Source organism: Cervus elaphus, chromosome 5 (assembly GCF_910594005.1).
Source record: "Cervus elaphus chromosome 5, mCerEla1.1, whole genome shotgun sequence".
NCBI lineage: Eukaryota > Metazoa > Chordata > Mammalia > Artiodactyla > Cervidae > Cervus > Cervus elaphus.
The window spans coordinates 53,198,339-53,215,014 of NC_057819.1; the positions used below are offsets into that span (position 1 = coordinate 53,198,339).

Below are 16,676 nucleotides of genomic sequence, written 5' to 3' on the forward strand. Positions count from 1 at the left end.
CTCCTGCCTCCAATCCCTCCCAGCATCAGGGTCTTTTCCAATGAGTCAGTTCTTCGCATCAGGTGGCCAAAGTATTGGAGTTTCAGCTTCAACATCAGTCCTTCCAATGAATATTCAGGACTGATTTCCTTTAGGATGAACTAGTTGGATCTCCTTGAAGTCCAAGGGACCCTCAAGAGTCTTCTCCAATACCACAGTTCAAAAACATCAACTCTTCGGTGCTCAGCTTTCTTTATAGTCCAACTCTCACATCCATACATGACTACTGGAGAAACCATAGCTTTGACTAGACAGACCTTTGTTGGCAAAGTAACGTCTCTGCTTTTCAATATGCTGTCTAGGTTGGTCATAACTTTTCTTCCAAGGAGCAAGCGTCTTTTAATTTCATGGCTGCAGTCACCATCTGCAGTGATTTTGGAGCCCCCCAAAATAAAGTCTGTCACTGTTTCCATTGTTTCCCCATCTATTTGGCATGAAGTGATGGGACCAAATGCCATGATCTTACTTTTCTAAATGTTGAACCTCAAGCCAACCTTTTCACTCTCCTCTTTCACTTTCATTAAGAGGCTCTTCAGTTCTTCTTTGCTTTCTGTCTTAAGGGTGGTGGAATCTACATATCTGAGGTTGTTGATATTTCTCCCGGCAATCTTGAGTCCAGCTTGTGCTTCATCCAGCCCAGCGTTTCTCATGATGTACTCTGCATATAAGTTAAATAAGCAGGGTGACAATATACAGCCTTAACATACTCCTTTTCCTATTTGGAACCAGTCTGTTGTTCCATGTCTAGTTCTAACTGTTGCTTCTTGACCTGCATACAGATTTCTCAAGAGGCAGGTCATTCCCATCTCTTCCAGAATTTTCCAGAATTTGTTGTGGTCCACACAGTCAAAACCTTTGGCATAGTCAATAAAGCAGTAGTAGATGTTTTTCTGGAACTCTCTTGCTTTTTCGGTGATCCAGTAGATGTTGTCAATTTGATCTCTGGTTCCTCTGCCTTTTCTAAAACCAGCTTGAACACCTGAAAGCTCACAGTTAACGTACTCTTAAAGCCTAGCTTGGAGAATTTTGAGCATTACTTTACTAGCATGTGAGATGAGTGCGATTGTGTGATAGTTTGAGCATTTTTTGGCTTTGCCTTTCTTTGGGATTGGAATGAAAACTGACCTTGTCCAGTCCTGTGGGCACTGCTGAGTTTTCTAAATTTGCTGGCATATTGAGGGCAGCACTTTCACAGTATCATCTTTTAGGATTTGAAACAGCTCAACTGGAATTCCATCACCTCCACTAGCTTTGTTAGTAGTGATGCTTCCTAAGGCCTGCTTAACTTCACATTCCAGGATGTCTGGCTCTAGGTTGGTGATCACACCATCGTGGTTACCTGGGTCATGAAGATCTTTTTTGTATAATTCTTCTGTGTATTCTTGCCACCTTTTAATATCTTCTGCTACTCTTAGTTCCATAACATTTCTGTCCATTATTGTGCCCATCTTTGCATGAAATATTCCCTTGGTATCTCTAATTTTCTTGAAGAGATCTCTAGACTTTCCCATTCTGTTGTTTTCCTCTATTTCTTTGCACTGATTACTGAGGAAGGCTTTCTTATCTCTCCTTGCTATTCTTTGGAACTCTGCATTCAAATGGGTATATCTTTCCTTTTCTCCTCTGCCTTTTGCTTCTATTCCATTTACAGCTATTTGTAAGGCCTCCTCAGACAACCATTTTGCCTTTTTGCATTTCTTTTCCTTGAGGATGGTCTTGATCCCTGCCTCCTGTACAATGTCACAAACCTCCATCCATAGTTCTTCAGGCACTCTGTCTATCAGGCCTAATCCCTTGAATCTATTTGTCACTTCCACTGTATAATCATAAGGGATTTGATTTAGGTCATACCTGAATGATCTAGTGGTTTTCCCTACTTTCTTCAATTGAAGTCTGAATTTGGCAATAAGGAGTTCATGATCTGAGCCACAGTCAGCTCCTGGTCTTGTTTTTGCTGCCTGTACAGAACTTCTCCATCTTTGGCTGCAAAGAATATAATCAATCTGATTTTGGTATTGACCATCTGGTGATGTCCATGTGTAGTCTTCTCTTGCGTTGTGGGAAGAGGGTGTTCGCTATGACCAGCACATTCTCTTGGCAAAACTCAATAAACTCACTTATCAAGGGCTACACATTTAAACACATGATCATTTGCCTCTGATACCCATCTTTGATTTTTGGAGATAAGAGTATCCAGACTTTACAAACTTATTTCCCGAGGTATCTTTAGGTGATAGGAACAATGATAGAAGAATGTATAACAACCTAAGAGTCAAATCAAGTGACTACTCAATGAAATACATACCAAGTGGTGTTACAGAGGGATTTTCGCCCTTTCATCACTTATGTAGGATGAGTTAGAAAATTAAATGACCAATAGTGATTCTCTTCCTTCTTTTACATTCATGTGCACACCACTACACAGTATATTTCTTTTCTTTCTTTTTTTGGCCATGCTGTGCATCTTGCAGGATCTTAGTTCCCACACCAGGGATTGAACCTGTGCCCCCACAGTGAGAACCAAGTCTCAACCACTGGACCACCAGGGACTTCCCCAAACTGTATTTCTTATCTCAAAATATTTGCCTATAAAAATTTGTTTCCTTAGCCAAAATGGTTGTCTAACATAATTTCCCCTGCAAAGTTTTCAAAAGAATAATGCTATCACCATAGATAGGAACAGAAGTACAGAGATAAAAGCCACATTTGAGTATCCATGTATTTTATTTGTTCACATTTATCCTATTTGAGGTTAACACTACATCATTGGATAGTTTAAAAAAATCATTCTGTAAACAAAATTAAAAACAGCAGCAACAGCTAAAAATAAAGACACAATGGATTCTAAAATAAAGGAATGTATTGGAAGGAATATTCTGAATATGCAAAGAAAATGTGATCATGATTATGAATTCAACAATAAGAAGAAAAGAACTCCAACATCTGTAAAAGACAAAACTGTAACAGTAATAAAAAAGAAGCGAAAATACAAAGTGCAGGTGCGAGTTTCATTTCCAAGTCCATTCAGTAAATAGAGCATACTATTCTCTTATATAAAGTGTCAAGTTCCGCTTTACACATTCAGTTACGTGATCTTGCAGATTTTTTTTCATTTTACATTATCTCTACATTGATTTAACTGGAAAGATGGTCATATGTGATACACGGTATGATTTCTTGAACCTATGGAGAGCACGGAAATGGTAAAATTTATTGTTTTATTTTTTGCTTTATTTGCAATGAGTAACAAGAAGCTGAAAATTCATAAGAAGCATCAGTACTTTTACTCTTCCCCCACCCCCACCCCACCCCCCAAATTCTGGATCCTCTTTATCATTTCTGTTGCCACTTTCAGATTCTCTGTCACAAAAGACGGTTCACTTCCCCCTGAATTCCGGCCAGCTGACTTAAATCATCAGTTTTTCAATGCAATTTGGTCCAGTATTTGCCCAAATTGATCAAATAGAGGTGTTATTCTGGCATCACATAAAAATCACTTATACTTTCCTAACTGCTTAGAACCTCAAATGGGAATGCCTGCAGAATATGCTTTTTGAATAGAGGACTTTTATGAAATATATTTCAAATCTTAAAAAATAGCTTTAATGCTCCCTTAAAGTGGTACAGAGTTTACCCCAGCTGACAATGCCTATTCCATTTAAGAACATTCTCTCTGTGGCATCTCACTTTGCTTACAGCTCTTAATTTTATTTAAAAAGCCCAAATACACAACGGCTGCTGCCTTATTTAGCATTTAAACAGCACTATGTATACAGCTCAACAGCAAGATTAAGAAGTTATAAATACGCACATATCACAGACAGAGTCATCTTTTTTTTTGGAATTCACTGCATTCTGGTAAATCCCCCTCCCCCCAACAAGAGAGTGGTACTGTACCTACATGGAGGTGTTTAAGTATTTCTCCAACAGCTTTTCATTGTATTATATTATGAAAACACTAGGCTTCAAGCCGGGTACTAATAAATATTTAATTTAAAAGGAAGACTGAAGCCCCAACACAGAACATAAAAAAGACCCCGCCCCCCACCTTCCCGGTCCCCAGAGAAGGCGCCGGATTCAGCCGGACAAGGCCGAGATCTCATAGTCACTGACGGAGGTGAGGGGCTTGCCCATCATCCGGATGTTTTTTGCACTGGTGATCCTGGCCATCATGCACACGGGCTTGTCAAAGTACTTCACCAGGGCCGGCTCGGTCAGGAGAGAGGCCAGGAACTGTTCGAAGGTGATGGCCCAGTCCCGATCCAGGCTGGTGCTTCGGGGCAGCGCCGTTGTGCCTTGGCCGCTGCGCACCAGGACCGTGTCCTCGCCGATGTCCTCGCAGTGCAGCTTGTCCTCCTCGTGGGAGCCGGCACTCAGCACCGAGTAAGAGGACATGGAGCTGTCGTCCTTGGTGTCGTCGTCCGAGATGAGCATGGAGGAGCAGGCCCCGTGGTCCCGGGGCGAGGAGTCCTCCAGCTTGATGTCCTCCATCTGTCCGCCCAGGGAGTGCTCCTCACCGGCCCCGGCCAAGCTGGCCGGCAGGGGCTCCACGGCTTCGGGCACGTAAGGCGGGCTCGGCCCTTTCTTGGGGAAGAGCACGCTGCCGGGGAGGCCCTGGTGGCCGGCCGGCCCGCTGCCCCCGCCCCCGCCCTCCTTGGCAGGCTGCGGGGCGAAGAGCTTGCCCACTTCCCCAATCTCCAGCAGGAGGCTGGTCACCGCGGCCGTGGCGTGGTACAGCTCCTGCTCGTTGGGGTCCTCGCTGAACATGTTGTACATTGTCTTACACAGCTCGATAAACTGCCCCTGAAAAGTGACGGAGGGAAACACAAGACCATGACCACCTCATAGGGAGTACAGAGCCAGGACCCAAGTGGACTGAAAGGCCATTTAATATCAGGGCTCCTGCAAGATCCCAGAGAAGTCCTATTGTAGGGTGGATGGATGTGCAGATTTAAAGAGATGGACGGTGGATTTAGTCTCTTTATTGTGTGTGTGCTAAGTCGCTTCTGTCATGTCTGATCTTTGCAACCCTATGGACTGTGGCCCACCAGGCTCCTCTGTCCATGGGATTCTCCAGGCAAGAATACTGGAGTAGGCTGCCATTTCCTCCTCTAGGAGATCTTCCTGACCCAGGGATTGATCGGCATCTCCTATGTCTCCTGCATTGGCGTGTGGGCTCTTTACCACTAGCTTTATGACTGTAGTCAAGCAGGATTTGAACCTGCAGAGGGAGATGCAAATGGATTTCCTCTTGGTCACAACTACAGGTCTCTTTATTAGTGGTTCCTCTGTTATACAAATGTTTAACTCTTTTGTCCTTTCTTGCAGACTTTTAAGTAAATCTTAGACCTCATCTTATTTCATGCCTATACACTTCAGCATTCGCCCCAAGTTTTCCAAGTTCAGCTCAAATCCTCTCTCCCTTGACACATCTGCTGGTGTCCCTGGCCATTCTCCCCACACTTCCCTCCCACCCAGGCTGCCACAGAACATTGAGCAGAGTTCCATGTGCTATACAGTAGGCCCTTGTCGATGATCAATTTTAAATATAGCAGTGTGTACAAGACCATCCCAAACTCCCTAACTATCCAGCGCCACCCCCGCCCCCGCCACCCCAGTGATCATAAGTTTGTTTTCTCAGTCTGTGAGTCTCTTTCTGTTCTGTAAGTAAGTACATTGGTGTCGTTTCTTTTTATATTCCACATATAAGGCATGTCATATGATACTTCTCCTTCTCTGTCTGACTTACTTCACTCCGTATGACAGTCTCCAGGTCCATCCATGTTGCTGCAAATGGCCTTATTTCATTCTTTTTAATGGCTGGGCAATATTCCACTGTATATAGGTATTACATCTTCATTACCCATTCCTATGTTGATGGACACTGAGGTGGCTTCCATGTCTTGGCTACTTTAAACAGTGCTGTATGAACACTGGTGTGGTGCATATATCCTTATGGATGATGTTTTTCTCTGGATATATGCCCAGGAGTGGATTGCAGGGTCTTATGGTAGTTCTAGTTTCAATTTTTTTCAGGAACCTCCATACTGTTCTCCCTAGTGGCTGTACCAATTTACATTCTCGCTAGCAGTGTAGGAGGGTTCCCTTTCCTCTGAGGGTATTTTTAATGATTGGGATGAGAATGCATGTAATCTCAAAATACCACAATATTTTGTGGTTCCCATTTTCTGAGGCGGTCATTTCCTCATAACAGAGCATACTGTAAATGCACAAAAGCACGCACAAAATACATTCAAACAGGTACTAAATAAGCACTCCAAGTTACCATTATCCTTGAGGGGTACTTACTCTACATTTATCTATGACTGAAAACAGAGCTTCAAGGTTTAAAATGAATGAATCGTGGTTTAGCACTCACCTGATTCAGTTTTGGTAAATCCTTTGCATTCTTTGATTTGGATTTATTTTCTGGAGTCCAGAGTCTCAGATAATTACGGTTTTCTTGAGAATTCGCCCTCTTCCCTAAAATCCAAATGCCAAGAAATTAGTGTTCAAAGGTCAAGAAGCAACTGTTGAGCCAGCAGTAAAGGAAACACAGAGGAGAGGAAGTCTGTACCTCTGTCCGGCTTTAAACTCACGGTAACAAAGCCGTCATCTGCACTGGGTTTGCTTCTGCTGTCCAATCCAACCACTGCCAAGAGAATTAGAAAAAAAGGAGAACGTTACATGATAAACCCGCAGATTTATTAGCATGTGTAAGAGAAAACAGAAACACCTCTAGGTGGGGTGACTACTAGCAATGTGAAGAGTACTGTCGGATAAAGCACTATGCTGGAAGATTTACTACATTAACTCACTAAATCCTTACTGTACCCAAGGTGACAGCTCTCATCTCCCATGTTCCCACAAGGACCCTGAGGCTCCCAGATACTCGAAGCTACTGGAGGTCATCTAGACAGAGCTAGCATCCTGACCAGAGCTCCTGCCCGTAACACGTATGTCAATAAGAAGACTGCGTCTGCCTCTCACTCCTCTCCACTCAATCACTTAGGTGCTCACAGTTCAAAAGCAGGTCTGAGCTGTGCTTCTTCAGGGGCTGTAAGATTTAAGAGGCAAAAGGACCCAGGAACAACTCACACTGACTTTCGAACAGGTGAAGTCAGGAAGCTGCCATAATGATGAAGTAAATAACGCATGGCAACAGCAAATGGAAAGATGCTGCTGAGATTCACACTTGGCAAAACAGAACAAGTTCACATATTAATCTGGAGGTATCCCCAGTAAGCCAGATCATGTCTGGGTAGACCTAACAACCACACAGAGCAGGGGTCAGCAAACTTTCTCTGTAAAGGGCCAGATGGCAAATATCTGAGGCAATTCTATCACTGCAGTGTAAGAACAGCCATAGGCAATATATAATTGAATGAGCTTGGTCATGTTCCTGGCTGTGTTCCAATAAAACTTTATTTCTATGCAGTAACATTTACAGTTTATATTATTTTAATTTTTTAATATACATTTTATATTATCACAGGCCATACAAAGAGGTGGTGGGCCAGATTTGGTCCAAAGTTTGCTGACATCTGTTACAGAGCAGCATATCTGATAGAGATGCTAGTCTTGATTTTGAAGAGCATAACAATAGGATGACATTTTTAATGAATGTCTCACCCTATCAAGGAGAGGGGAGCAAAGTTAATGCTCTACAGGTCATGCTTTTTCTTTTATTTGTTTATTTGACTGCAATTGGGTCTTAGTTACAGCATGAAGGATCTTTAGTTGTGGCATATAGGATCTAGTTCCCTGACCAGGGATTGAACCCACGCCTTCTTCTTGGGAGCACAAAGTCTTAGCCACTGGACCACCAGGGAAGTCCCGGTCATACATGGTCCTTTTGATGGGCTAAAGTACCCACTCCCCAGCAGTTGCATGCATGCTAAGTCGCTTCAGTCATATCTGACTCTTTGTGACCCCATGGATTGTAGCCCACAAGGCTTGTCTGTCCACGGGGAAATTCTCCAGGCAAGAATACTGGAGTGGGAGGCCATGCCCTTCCCCAGGGTATCTTCCTGACCCCAGTAGTTACTCAAGTTCAAAAATCTGAAAAGAAAATAGCCTATTAGGCAACTGTATTCATATACTTCTTTGGCTGCCTAGCTTTAGAGGCAACTTGGTTTCCAACAACGGAGGGCTCTGTAGGACAAAAGCAGAGCGGCCCTGAGGAGGAAAAGTCACTTGCCATGTGTGCATTCTGGGGTGATGTCTTCAAAGAAGTACTGAGTCGCTTCAAAAGCAGAATCCGGCTCGTCTTGATCGGAGGACGGCTCTGGAGAGAGAGGAGACAATTCTCACGTCGGCAGGGCCATGGCTCTGAAAGTGTGCTTTAATTATTAAAGAAGCGACATGGGGGAGGCACAGCGGTGAGGGGCCTGGAATACCCACAGCCTCAAAAACCTTATAACTCCATCTTCCTTTATAACAACCCCTCACCAAAGGGTCCCTTCATGGTTTCCTTTTTCGGAAACTTTCCTAAATCCTATGGGATGATGCTTTAAGGAACCAAATTTTAGATTATCCCCAAATCTATAGTTTTATCCTATCTCTATTGTTAGAGCTAATCCCCTTTCCTTCCTCCCTCTCTCTCTCTCTCTACTTTCTCTCTCTCTCCCTCTCTTCCTCTTTCCCTCCCTCTCTTTCTTTCTTTTTTCGTATTTGCTAGATATTTCCAACTGGTGGCCACCCTGGTTTAAACTTGAACTCAAAAACCCCTCACCATCTTTCCCACTGTCTCTGTCAGAGGTAAGACTGCTCTCCCCAGACTCAGGATTTCCAGGAGTTACCAAGTGCCATTTACTCGTTCTCTTGCAAAAGTCTGCTCTGTTACTGCAGCTCACACTTTGGACAAATGAATGACCACTGAACCAAGCACCTGCTGATTCAGGAACTCCTGTCAATAATACTGTTGAGTTTGTTCTTAGTGATCAATGAGTGATTTTTGTATATCAAAGAAGAGGCAAACAGGTCACACCAAAAAAGACATCAAGCCAGGCCAGGGTCACAGGTACACGTGCTGCTCTGCGAGGCTCACTTACCCGGGAGGACGTGCATTCTGTACAGGAGCTTGAGCTTCTCGGTGAGGTCCCCATGGCATGCAGCACCTAGAGGTCACACAAGCACCAACATGAAATGTCCTGTGTGTGCTCGCAACAGCCCCGCCCCACCGGAGCCTTAGTGTCCCCGTGAAGCATCAACCTTTTACAAGCTGAAACCCAGATACTGTGTAGGATTGGTGTTAAAAGCTCTGGAATGAGGGTGTCTGGTTTCAAAGTCTTTGTATGGATACCATGTGCCCTTGGGAGAGTGAACCTCTCTGGATCTCAGTTTCCCCTCTAGGAGGCAGGATGACAAATTAGAAGATTCTACCAGTGGTCTTGGCATCAGGACCCACGAAAGGTGAGAATTAAAGGTTCTGAGGCTAGCAGCTGGCACAAATTAAATGAGCGTTACTGATAAGAAGGGCTTCCCTTGTGGCTCAGATGGTAAAGAATCTGCCTGCCAACGCAGGAGATGTGGGTTTGATCCCTGGGTCAAGAAGATCCCCTGGAGAAGGGAATAGCAACCCATTCCAGTATTCTTGCCTGGAAAATTCCATGGACAGAGGAGCCGGGGGGGCTACAGTGCATGGGGTCGCAGAGTCGGACATGACTGAGCAACTAACAACACTACTGGTAAGAAAAGTCCAGTGACTGGGCCTCAGTATCATAATAATTGCTAGAGTTCAGAAATAATCTTGATACATGTTTTTAAAGTCTATTTAAAAAAAATTTAATTTTATTTGGTGCCATACCTTGCAGCATGTGGGGTCTTAGCTCCCCGACCAGCGATTGAACCCACACCCCCTACACTGACAGCATGGAGTCAACCACTGGACCTCTGGGGAAGTCCCTCAATACATGTTTGAGAGTGCTTCAAATTATTCATTTTAGAAATCCTTTTTAGTTGCTTCTGGTCTCTTAAATATTTCTTCAGTTCAAATTAGCCTAACCTAGCTGCCATTAGCCAAGGCTATGGTTTTTCCAGTGTCATGTATGGATGTGAGAGTTGGACTGTGAAGAAAGCTGAGCGCAGAAGAATTGATGCTTTTGAACTGTGGTGTTGGAGAAGGCTCTTGAGAGTCCCTTGGACTGCAAGGAGATCCAACCAGTCCATCCTAAAGGAGATCAGTCCTGGGTGTTCATTGGAAGGACTCATGCTGAAGCTCCAATACTTTGGCCACCTGATGCGAAGAACTGACTCATGGGAAAAGACCCTGATGCTGGGAAGGATTGAAGGTGGGAGAAGGGGACGACAGAAGATGAGATGGCTGGATGGCATCACCGACTCGATGGACATGGGTTTGAATAAACTCTGGGAGTTGGTGATGGACAGGGAGGCCTGGCGTGCTGCAATTCATGGGGTCACAAAGAGTCGGACACGCCTGAGCGACTGAACTGAACAGAGCTGCCATTAAGGGCTTCCCCGGTGGCTCAGTGGTAAAGAATCGGCCTGCAATGCAGGAACCACAGGAGATGCAGATTCAATCCCTGGGTTGGGAAAATCTCCTGGAGGAGGGCATGGCAACCCACTCCAGTATTCTTGCTTGGAGAATCCCATGGACAGAGAAGCCTGGTGGGCTATAGTCCATAGGGTCACAAAGAGTCGGACATGACTGAATAACTTAGCATGCACACATCTGCCATTACATCACCACTGTTTCAATCCAAAGAATCTTGTTACTTTCTCCCTTAAAGTCAATAGGTATTTCAGGAATCAGAAAACCCTTTGTAAATATATGTTCTCAGTGCGAAGAGTTAAAGATGAATCAGATTTGGGAAAAGAGGAATCACAGGATCTGGACTGGTTGACAGGGACAGCAGGGATTATCTTGTCTGACCTCCCATGTCCACATCCACACAGGAGAGGATCCAGCACCTGCTTGAACATCCTCAGAGTCAGAGATGGGGAGCTCATCCCAACCAGAGGCATCTCATTCCACCAGGGAATTCTTGCAACACTGAAAGTGCTCCTGTCATTTTTACTGCAGTCAGGACCCTTAACCTGCAGACTCAGGTTCATCAAGTTCATGAACAGCACACAACATAAAATGTGTTCACATGCCGATGTCATTTTGGGGGAAGAAAATTTCCACAGTCCTTATCAGATCTCAGAGATTATGACTCAACAAAAGATTTAGAACTATTCCTCTTCCTGACTCTTGAAAGTCAAATAGAATAGGTCTACTCCATCTTCATTGCAACAATCCTTCAGATTTTAAGGACAGCTGTCCTGTTTCCCACCAGCTTATCTTTTCAAGGCAAATTTATATTCCCCAGGCTACACCTCTCTAAGTCTTTTTCAACTTTCTCATATGACATAGTTTGTATACTCTTTTTTATTTTTATTCACATCTACCTTATGTGTTAATGCATCCATCAGTCTGCCTCTGGACAGATAGTTCCAGATGGGTCTTGTCCACCATGGAGAAGAGTGGAACTGTTCTTGACTCTGCCCCTAATACAGCCTAAGTCTGCATTCAGCTGTTTATACTCCTCAGTCTGGATTTGGACTACAAAGTCAACTAAACCTCAAAATGTCTGCACACTGACTCATGCTAATCATGAAAATAATGACAGACATTTGTGAACCATTCACTTCGTGAAGGACAGGAAAGCCTGACGTGCTGCAGGCACTGAACAACTGAACAACAACAAACCCTATGTTCACTTCTTTCCATGTGCATTTCACTTTCTTCTCCCAAGAATTCTATGAGATGGACATAGTTATTATCCCAACTTTACAGATGAAAAAGGCCGGCCTTACTCAAGTAATGTGTTCAAGGCCATAAGCTATTAATAGCAAGTGGTAGGCCCAGGATTTGAACTCAGATTTGTCTGACTCCAGAAAGCATAGCTGAAACCACTATATGTATGTATATGTAGACATACAGTTCTTTTACAATCATTTCTTAAAATTTAAGACTTCTGGAGATTTTCCTGGTGGTCCACTGGTTAAGAATCCGCTTGCCAATGCAGGGGAAGGGGGTTTGATCTGTGGTCAAGGAAGATTCCACATGCCTCTGAGCAACTAAGTCCCTGAGTCACAACTACTGAGCCCACAGGCCCTAGAGCCCATGCTCTGAAACAAGAGAGCAGCCCCTGCTTATCACAACTACAGAAGGCCCCAGTGCAGCAAAAGACCCAGCACAGCCAAAAATAAGCAAATAAATAAATAAATAGTTTTTTAAAATGTTAGATTTCTGATTTATCCCTATCAATTTATTACCAATCATTCCCTCCTCTAATATTTTTTTCCATCTTGTTTTTGTCCTCCAACCTGCTGCCTGTCTCTTCCAGCTTTGTGTAACTGACACATTTGGTGTGCCTTCTCTACCTTGATAGTTTAAATCGCTGCCAGAGTCAGGTAGAGGGGGGTTCATTAGTCATTGTAGAGACAACAATAATTTACACTTTCTGAGCCAGGCACTGCTGTAGGAACTTTACTTGAATTACTTCTTTCAGTCCCAACAATCATTACTTTGTAGATGAGGCAACAGCCACAGAGGTTAAACATCAAGCCCAGTGTATAGAGAACTCTCCGTTGGCTGTCATGCTTTGGGGGCAGGGTTCAGTCATGGAATCACCAGCTTCCGTATCCCTCCAACTCTGCAACGTCCAATGACCAGCTGCTTTGTGACATATGTGGCTTGTTTAGAAAAGCTGCCTTCCAGCAATACTGCTGAAAAAGGAGATCCAGCTACTGTGTGCCTTCAGATAGTAATCTCTTATCACTAACTCCACAGAGACTTATCTGTTCACTAATTTCAGGGAGGATCTTTCTAGGGATGGACACTGAAATTACTGACCCATCTTCTCCAGAATTCTTTCTTTAGTTTCTTAAGACTTGAACAGAATTTCTCTTTCCTAGTCGACTTGTCCATCTCCATAGGTGTAATCGACCCGCATGACTGACTACAGCTCTGAGCCTCCTCCCAGTGATCTAGGTGGAGTTTACTTTGTTCTAAGAACTCAACTGCATTTTAAGAAGCCTAAGTACTCTTCTCCAGTATTTTCACTATCATGGACTGCAAGCCTCTCTTTCCTTTTCCCAAGATTTTGAAGAGTATGTGCCTTGCTGGGGTTTGACTGAGCTTAAATAAATTATAAATATTTATATTGATTCCTGTCACTTTCTACACATTGGTATTTTCATCCTGAACATCTTTGCCAAAAGCAGATTTACCCCACAACAAATTGACCATAAGGTCATTTTGCCATAAAAGATTAAAAAAATTACTGGTTGATGGTTACATTACACTGGAAAACCAGATATCAATTTTTGCAAATCCTTCAGCAAGCTAATCTAAGCCAGACTGTATTTTCACCATTTTCAAGAAACTTATATACCCATCAGGGATCACACAACCATTTTCTTTTCGGGGGGCAGGAGGAGCTTGATTCTCCTTTTGCCATCAATGTCTAATACTGCATTATAAATGTGGTAAAGACAGCTTGAGAGGAGAAGCTGTCGTACCCAAATTAGCTAAAGAATCAATTATTAGTGCTCTTGAAGGTCACTGTGAATTAGCAGCCACTTCTTTTATATCTGCCATAGCTTGGTAAACTTCTAGTTTTGAAGAGTGAGGGGGATGACCATGCTCATCAAGTTCAGTTCAGTTCAGTCGCTCAGTGACATCCGACTCTTTGTGACCCCAGGGACTGCAGCACTCCAGGCTTTCCTGCCTATCACCAGCTCCTGAAGCTTGCTCAAACTTATGTCCATCAAGTCGGTGAAACCATCCAACCATCTCATCCTCTGTTGTCCCCTTCTCCTCCTGCCTTCAATATTTCCCAGCATCAGGGTCTTTTCCAGTGAGTTAGTTCTTTGCATCAGGTGGCCAAAGTATTGGAGCTTCAGCTTCAGCTTCAGTCCTTCCAAAGAATATTCAGTTGATTTCCTTTAGGATGGACTGGTTGGATCTCCCTGCAGTCCAAGGGACTCTCAAGAGTCTTCTCTAACACCACAGTTCAAAACCATCAATTCTCCAGCACTCAGCTTTCTTTATGGTCCAACTCTCACATCCATTCATGACTACTGGAAAAACCATGGCTTTGATTAGATGGACCTTTGTTGGCAAAGTAATGTCTCTGCTTTTTAATATGCTGTCTAGGTTGAGCATAGCTTTTTTTTCCAAGGAGCAAGCATTTTTAAATTTCATGGCTGCAATCACTGTCTGCAGTGATTTTGGAGCCCAAGAAAATAAAGTCTGTCACTGTTTCCACTGTTTCCCCATCTATTTGCCATGAAGTGATGGGACCGGATGCCATGCTTATCAAAGGATTTACAAACACTGACTTGTTATCCTTTTCTAGAGTCGTGACTGTCAACTAAGTATTTTTACTTCTCATGTTAAAATGGTCTTATGGCCAATTAGTTGTATAGCAAAACTGGTTGCAGCAAAGATGCTTACGGCAAAAATTCCTTGACCCCTTCTTACATGTAGAATCTTTCTTTTTTCATCTCCTTACTTTGTCCATAGGTCATTTTAAAAAGAATCTCCCTTTTGATAGATACCAGTGATACTAAGTAGTTACTCTGGAACTGAAAAGATTAGGAGAGAGTCAAAAGGTCTCTAGCCTTGTCCAGACTGTTTCACATTTTTATTTTATTTTGCTCACTTTTAAAAAATTTTATCACTTTTATATTTTTATTTTTTGGGCCATGTTGCGTGGCACATGGGATCTTAGCTCCCTGCCCGGGGATCGAACCTGCACCCCCTGCAATGGAAGCTTGGAGTCTCAACCACCGGACCACCATGCAAGTTCATTTTTTCACTTTTTTAAAAAGCAGAATGTATTTACACATTATTTGTGCAATTAAAAATCAATACCTCCTCCTTCCCTAAAAAAAGAAAAAAAGAAAAATTGTTTGCTGTCCTTAAGCACAGAAGAATGAAAAAGGACGTGCTTCTGAGACAGACTTTGTCTGAATCCTGGGCCCAGCATGGACAAACCATGCCTTTCAGTTCAATAGCAGAAATATTTTGACTTGCTAAAAACGAATGTTCTAGCATGTTGCTTAACTTTTCTGAGTCACCATCTCTTTAACTGAAAATGAGGATATTAATAGTAAGCACACAGATAATAAAGCATCATAGTAACTGCACAACCCTGCTTCCAGGGTGCCTGAGTTCAAACACCAACTTTGCAGTTGTGTGCCTTATGTAAATGAAATGCACATAAAGTCTGAGAGCGAAGCCTGGCTGAGTAAGTGCTGTATAAATGTTAGCTGTCAACACTCTTGTGTGCTTCTGTCCTCCTGCTCAGTCGTGTCTGATTCTTTGCGACCCAGTGGACTGTAACCCGCCAGGCTCCTCTGTCCATGGGATTCTCCAGGCAAGAATACATGGCTGCCAAGCCCTCCTCCAGGGGATCTTCCTAACCCAGGGATTGAATCCATGTTTCCTGTGTCTCCTGCATTGGCAGGCAGATTCTTTACCATTGAGCCACCTGGGAAGCATGGATCAATACTATTATTACCTCAAAGGTCTGTTTGGATTAAATGATAATGTATAAGTTCTAAAGCATCACAATGGTGCCTACGCTTAATAAAGGCTAGTTTCCTCCATGTAGCCCTTTTGAATGATGTATCTGAGTGCTTTCTGCAAATAGTTTTTACTTATCTAAGGCAACTCACCTACTCTCTTTTGTTTTTTTAACATCCATCAGTCTCCTCTGGCCTTTAAGCCTTCTGAGTCATTATTCTTTATGATTTAAGGTGCTTTCTGGAATCATTGTTGGCTCTACGCCTGATGCCTTCATGTTTCCTTGGGCACATATCACTTTCAAGTGCATGGACCACATCACAGAGTGTGGCACAATTAGAATTAAAAAATTTTTTCCTTCCTATTTAATTCTGGCAGCCCGACATAATGCCTGCTACATCCACAACCTCATGTCAGGTGAAGCTCGACCACCACATTGCTTTTCTTGCTCAAATATTAATGCAAAAAGCCCAGTGGAATATAGGGCAGTAAACAGGTCAGACAGTGAGGCTGACGGGCAGAAACCCGTGATGCTTGTCAGGTGTGGGTGGGCATTCTGAGGAATGGACACATTTCCTCCCCACAAAATGGAGAGAAAAGACTTCCACTAGACTGCAGAGCTGTTCATTTTTTTTAGCCTTTTATTTAATTATGAAATGTTTCATAAAATTTTATGAAATATATCATATGTAGGATAAACATATGTTGGGACAAGGAAAAGCTATCTACATCCAAACATTTCTTCTTCCCTCATCAAGTTATCGTGGTCTGTGATTTTAGGGTTTAAGTTGGTATTCTTGCAAATCCCATGATAAAGTATATTAACTAGTGCTGAAGACTATCTGCGGGCTGGTGGCTCAGATGGTAAAGAATCTATCAGCAATGTGGGAGACCCGGGTTTGATCCCTGGATTGTGAAGATCCCCTGAAGAAGGGCATGACAACCCGCTCCAGTATTCTTGCCTGGGAAATGCCTTGGACAGACGAACCTGGCGGGCTATAGTCCATGGGGTCACAAAGAGCTGGACAAACTGAGAGACTAACTAACGTAGAAGGTAATGATTTAATCATATGATACATCCATTAACTAAAAACAG

The 16,676-nt window shown here is 43.2% G+C and overlaps 1 protein-coding gene across 1 annotated transcript in view; it reads right to left on the bottom strand.

The window, feature by feature from the left end:
• Positions 1-2,744: 2,744 nt before the first annotated feature.
• The window catches only part of TBC1D9 (TBC1 domain family member 9), a 129,585-nt gene continuing 115,653 nt past the window's right edge, over positions 2,745-16,676 (bottom strand). The window contains exons 17-21 of the mRNA XM_043902480.1: positions 9,093-9,158; positions 8,240-8,326; positions 6,617-6,691; positions 6,419-6,522; positions 2,745-4,842 (exon numbers count right to left, since the gene is read on the bottom strand). Coding sequence (XP_043758415.1) covers positions 4,117-4,842; positions 6,419-6,522; positions 6,617-6,691; positions 8,240-8,326; positions 9,093-9,158 — 1,058 coding nt within the window. The 3' untranslated portion in view covers positions 2,745-4,116. The remainder of the gene's footprint in view (positions 4,843-6,418; positions 6,523-6,616; positions 6,692-8,239; positions 8,327-9,092; positions 9,159-16,676) is intronic.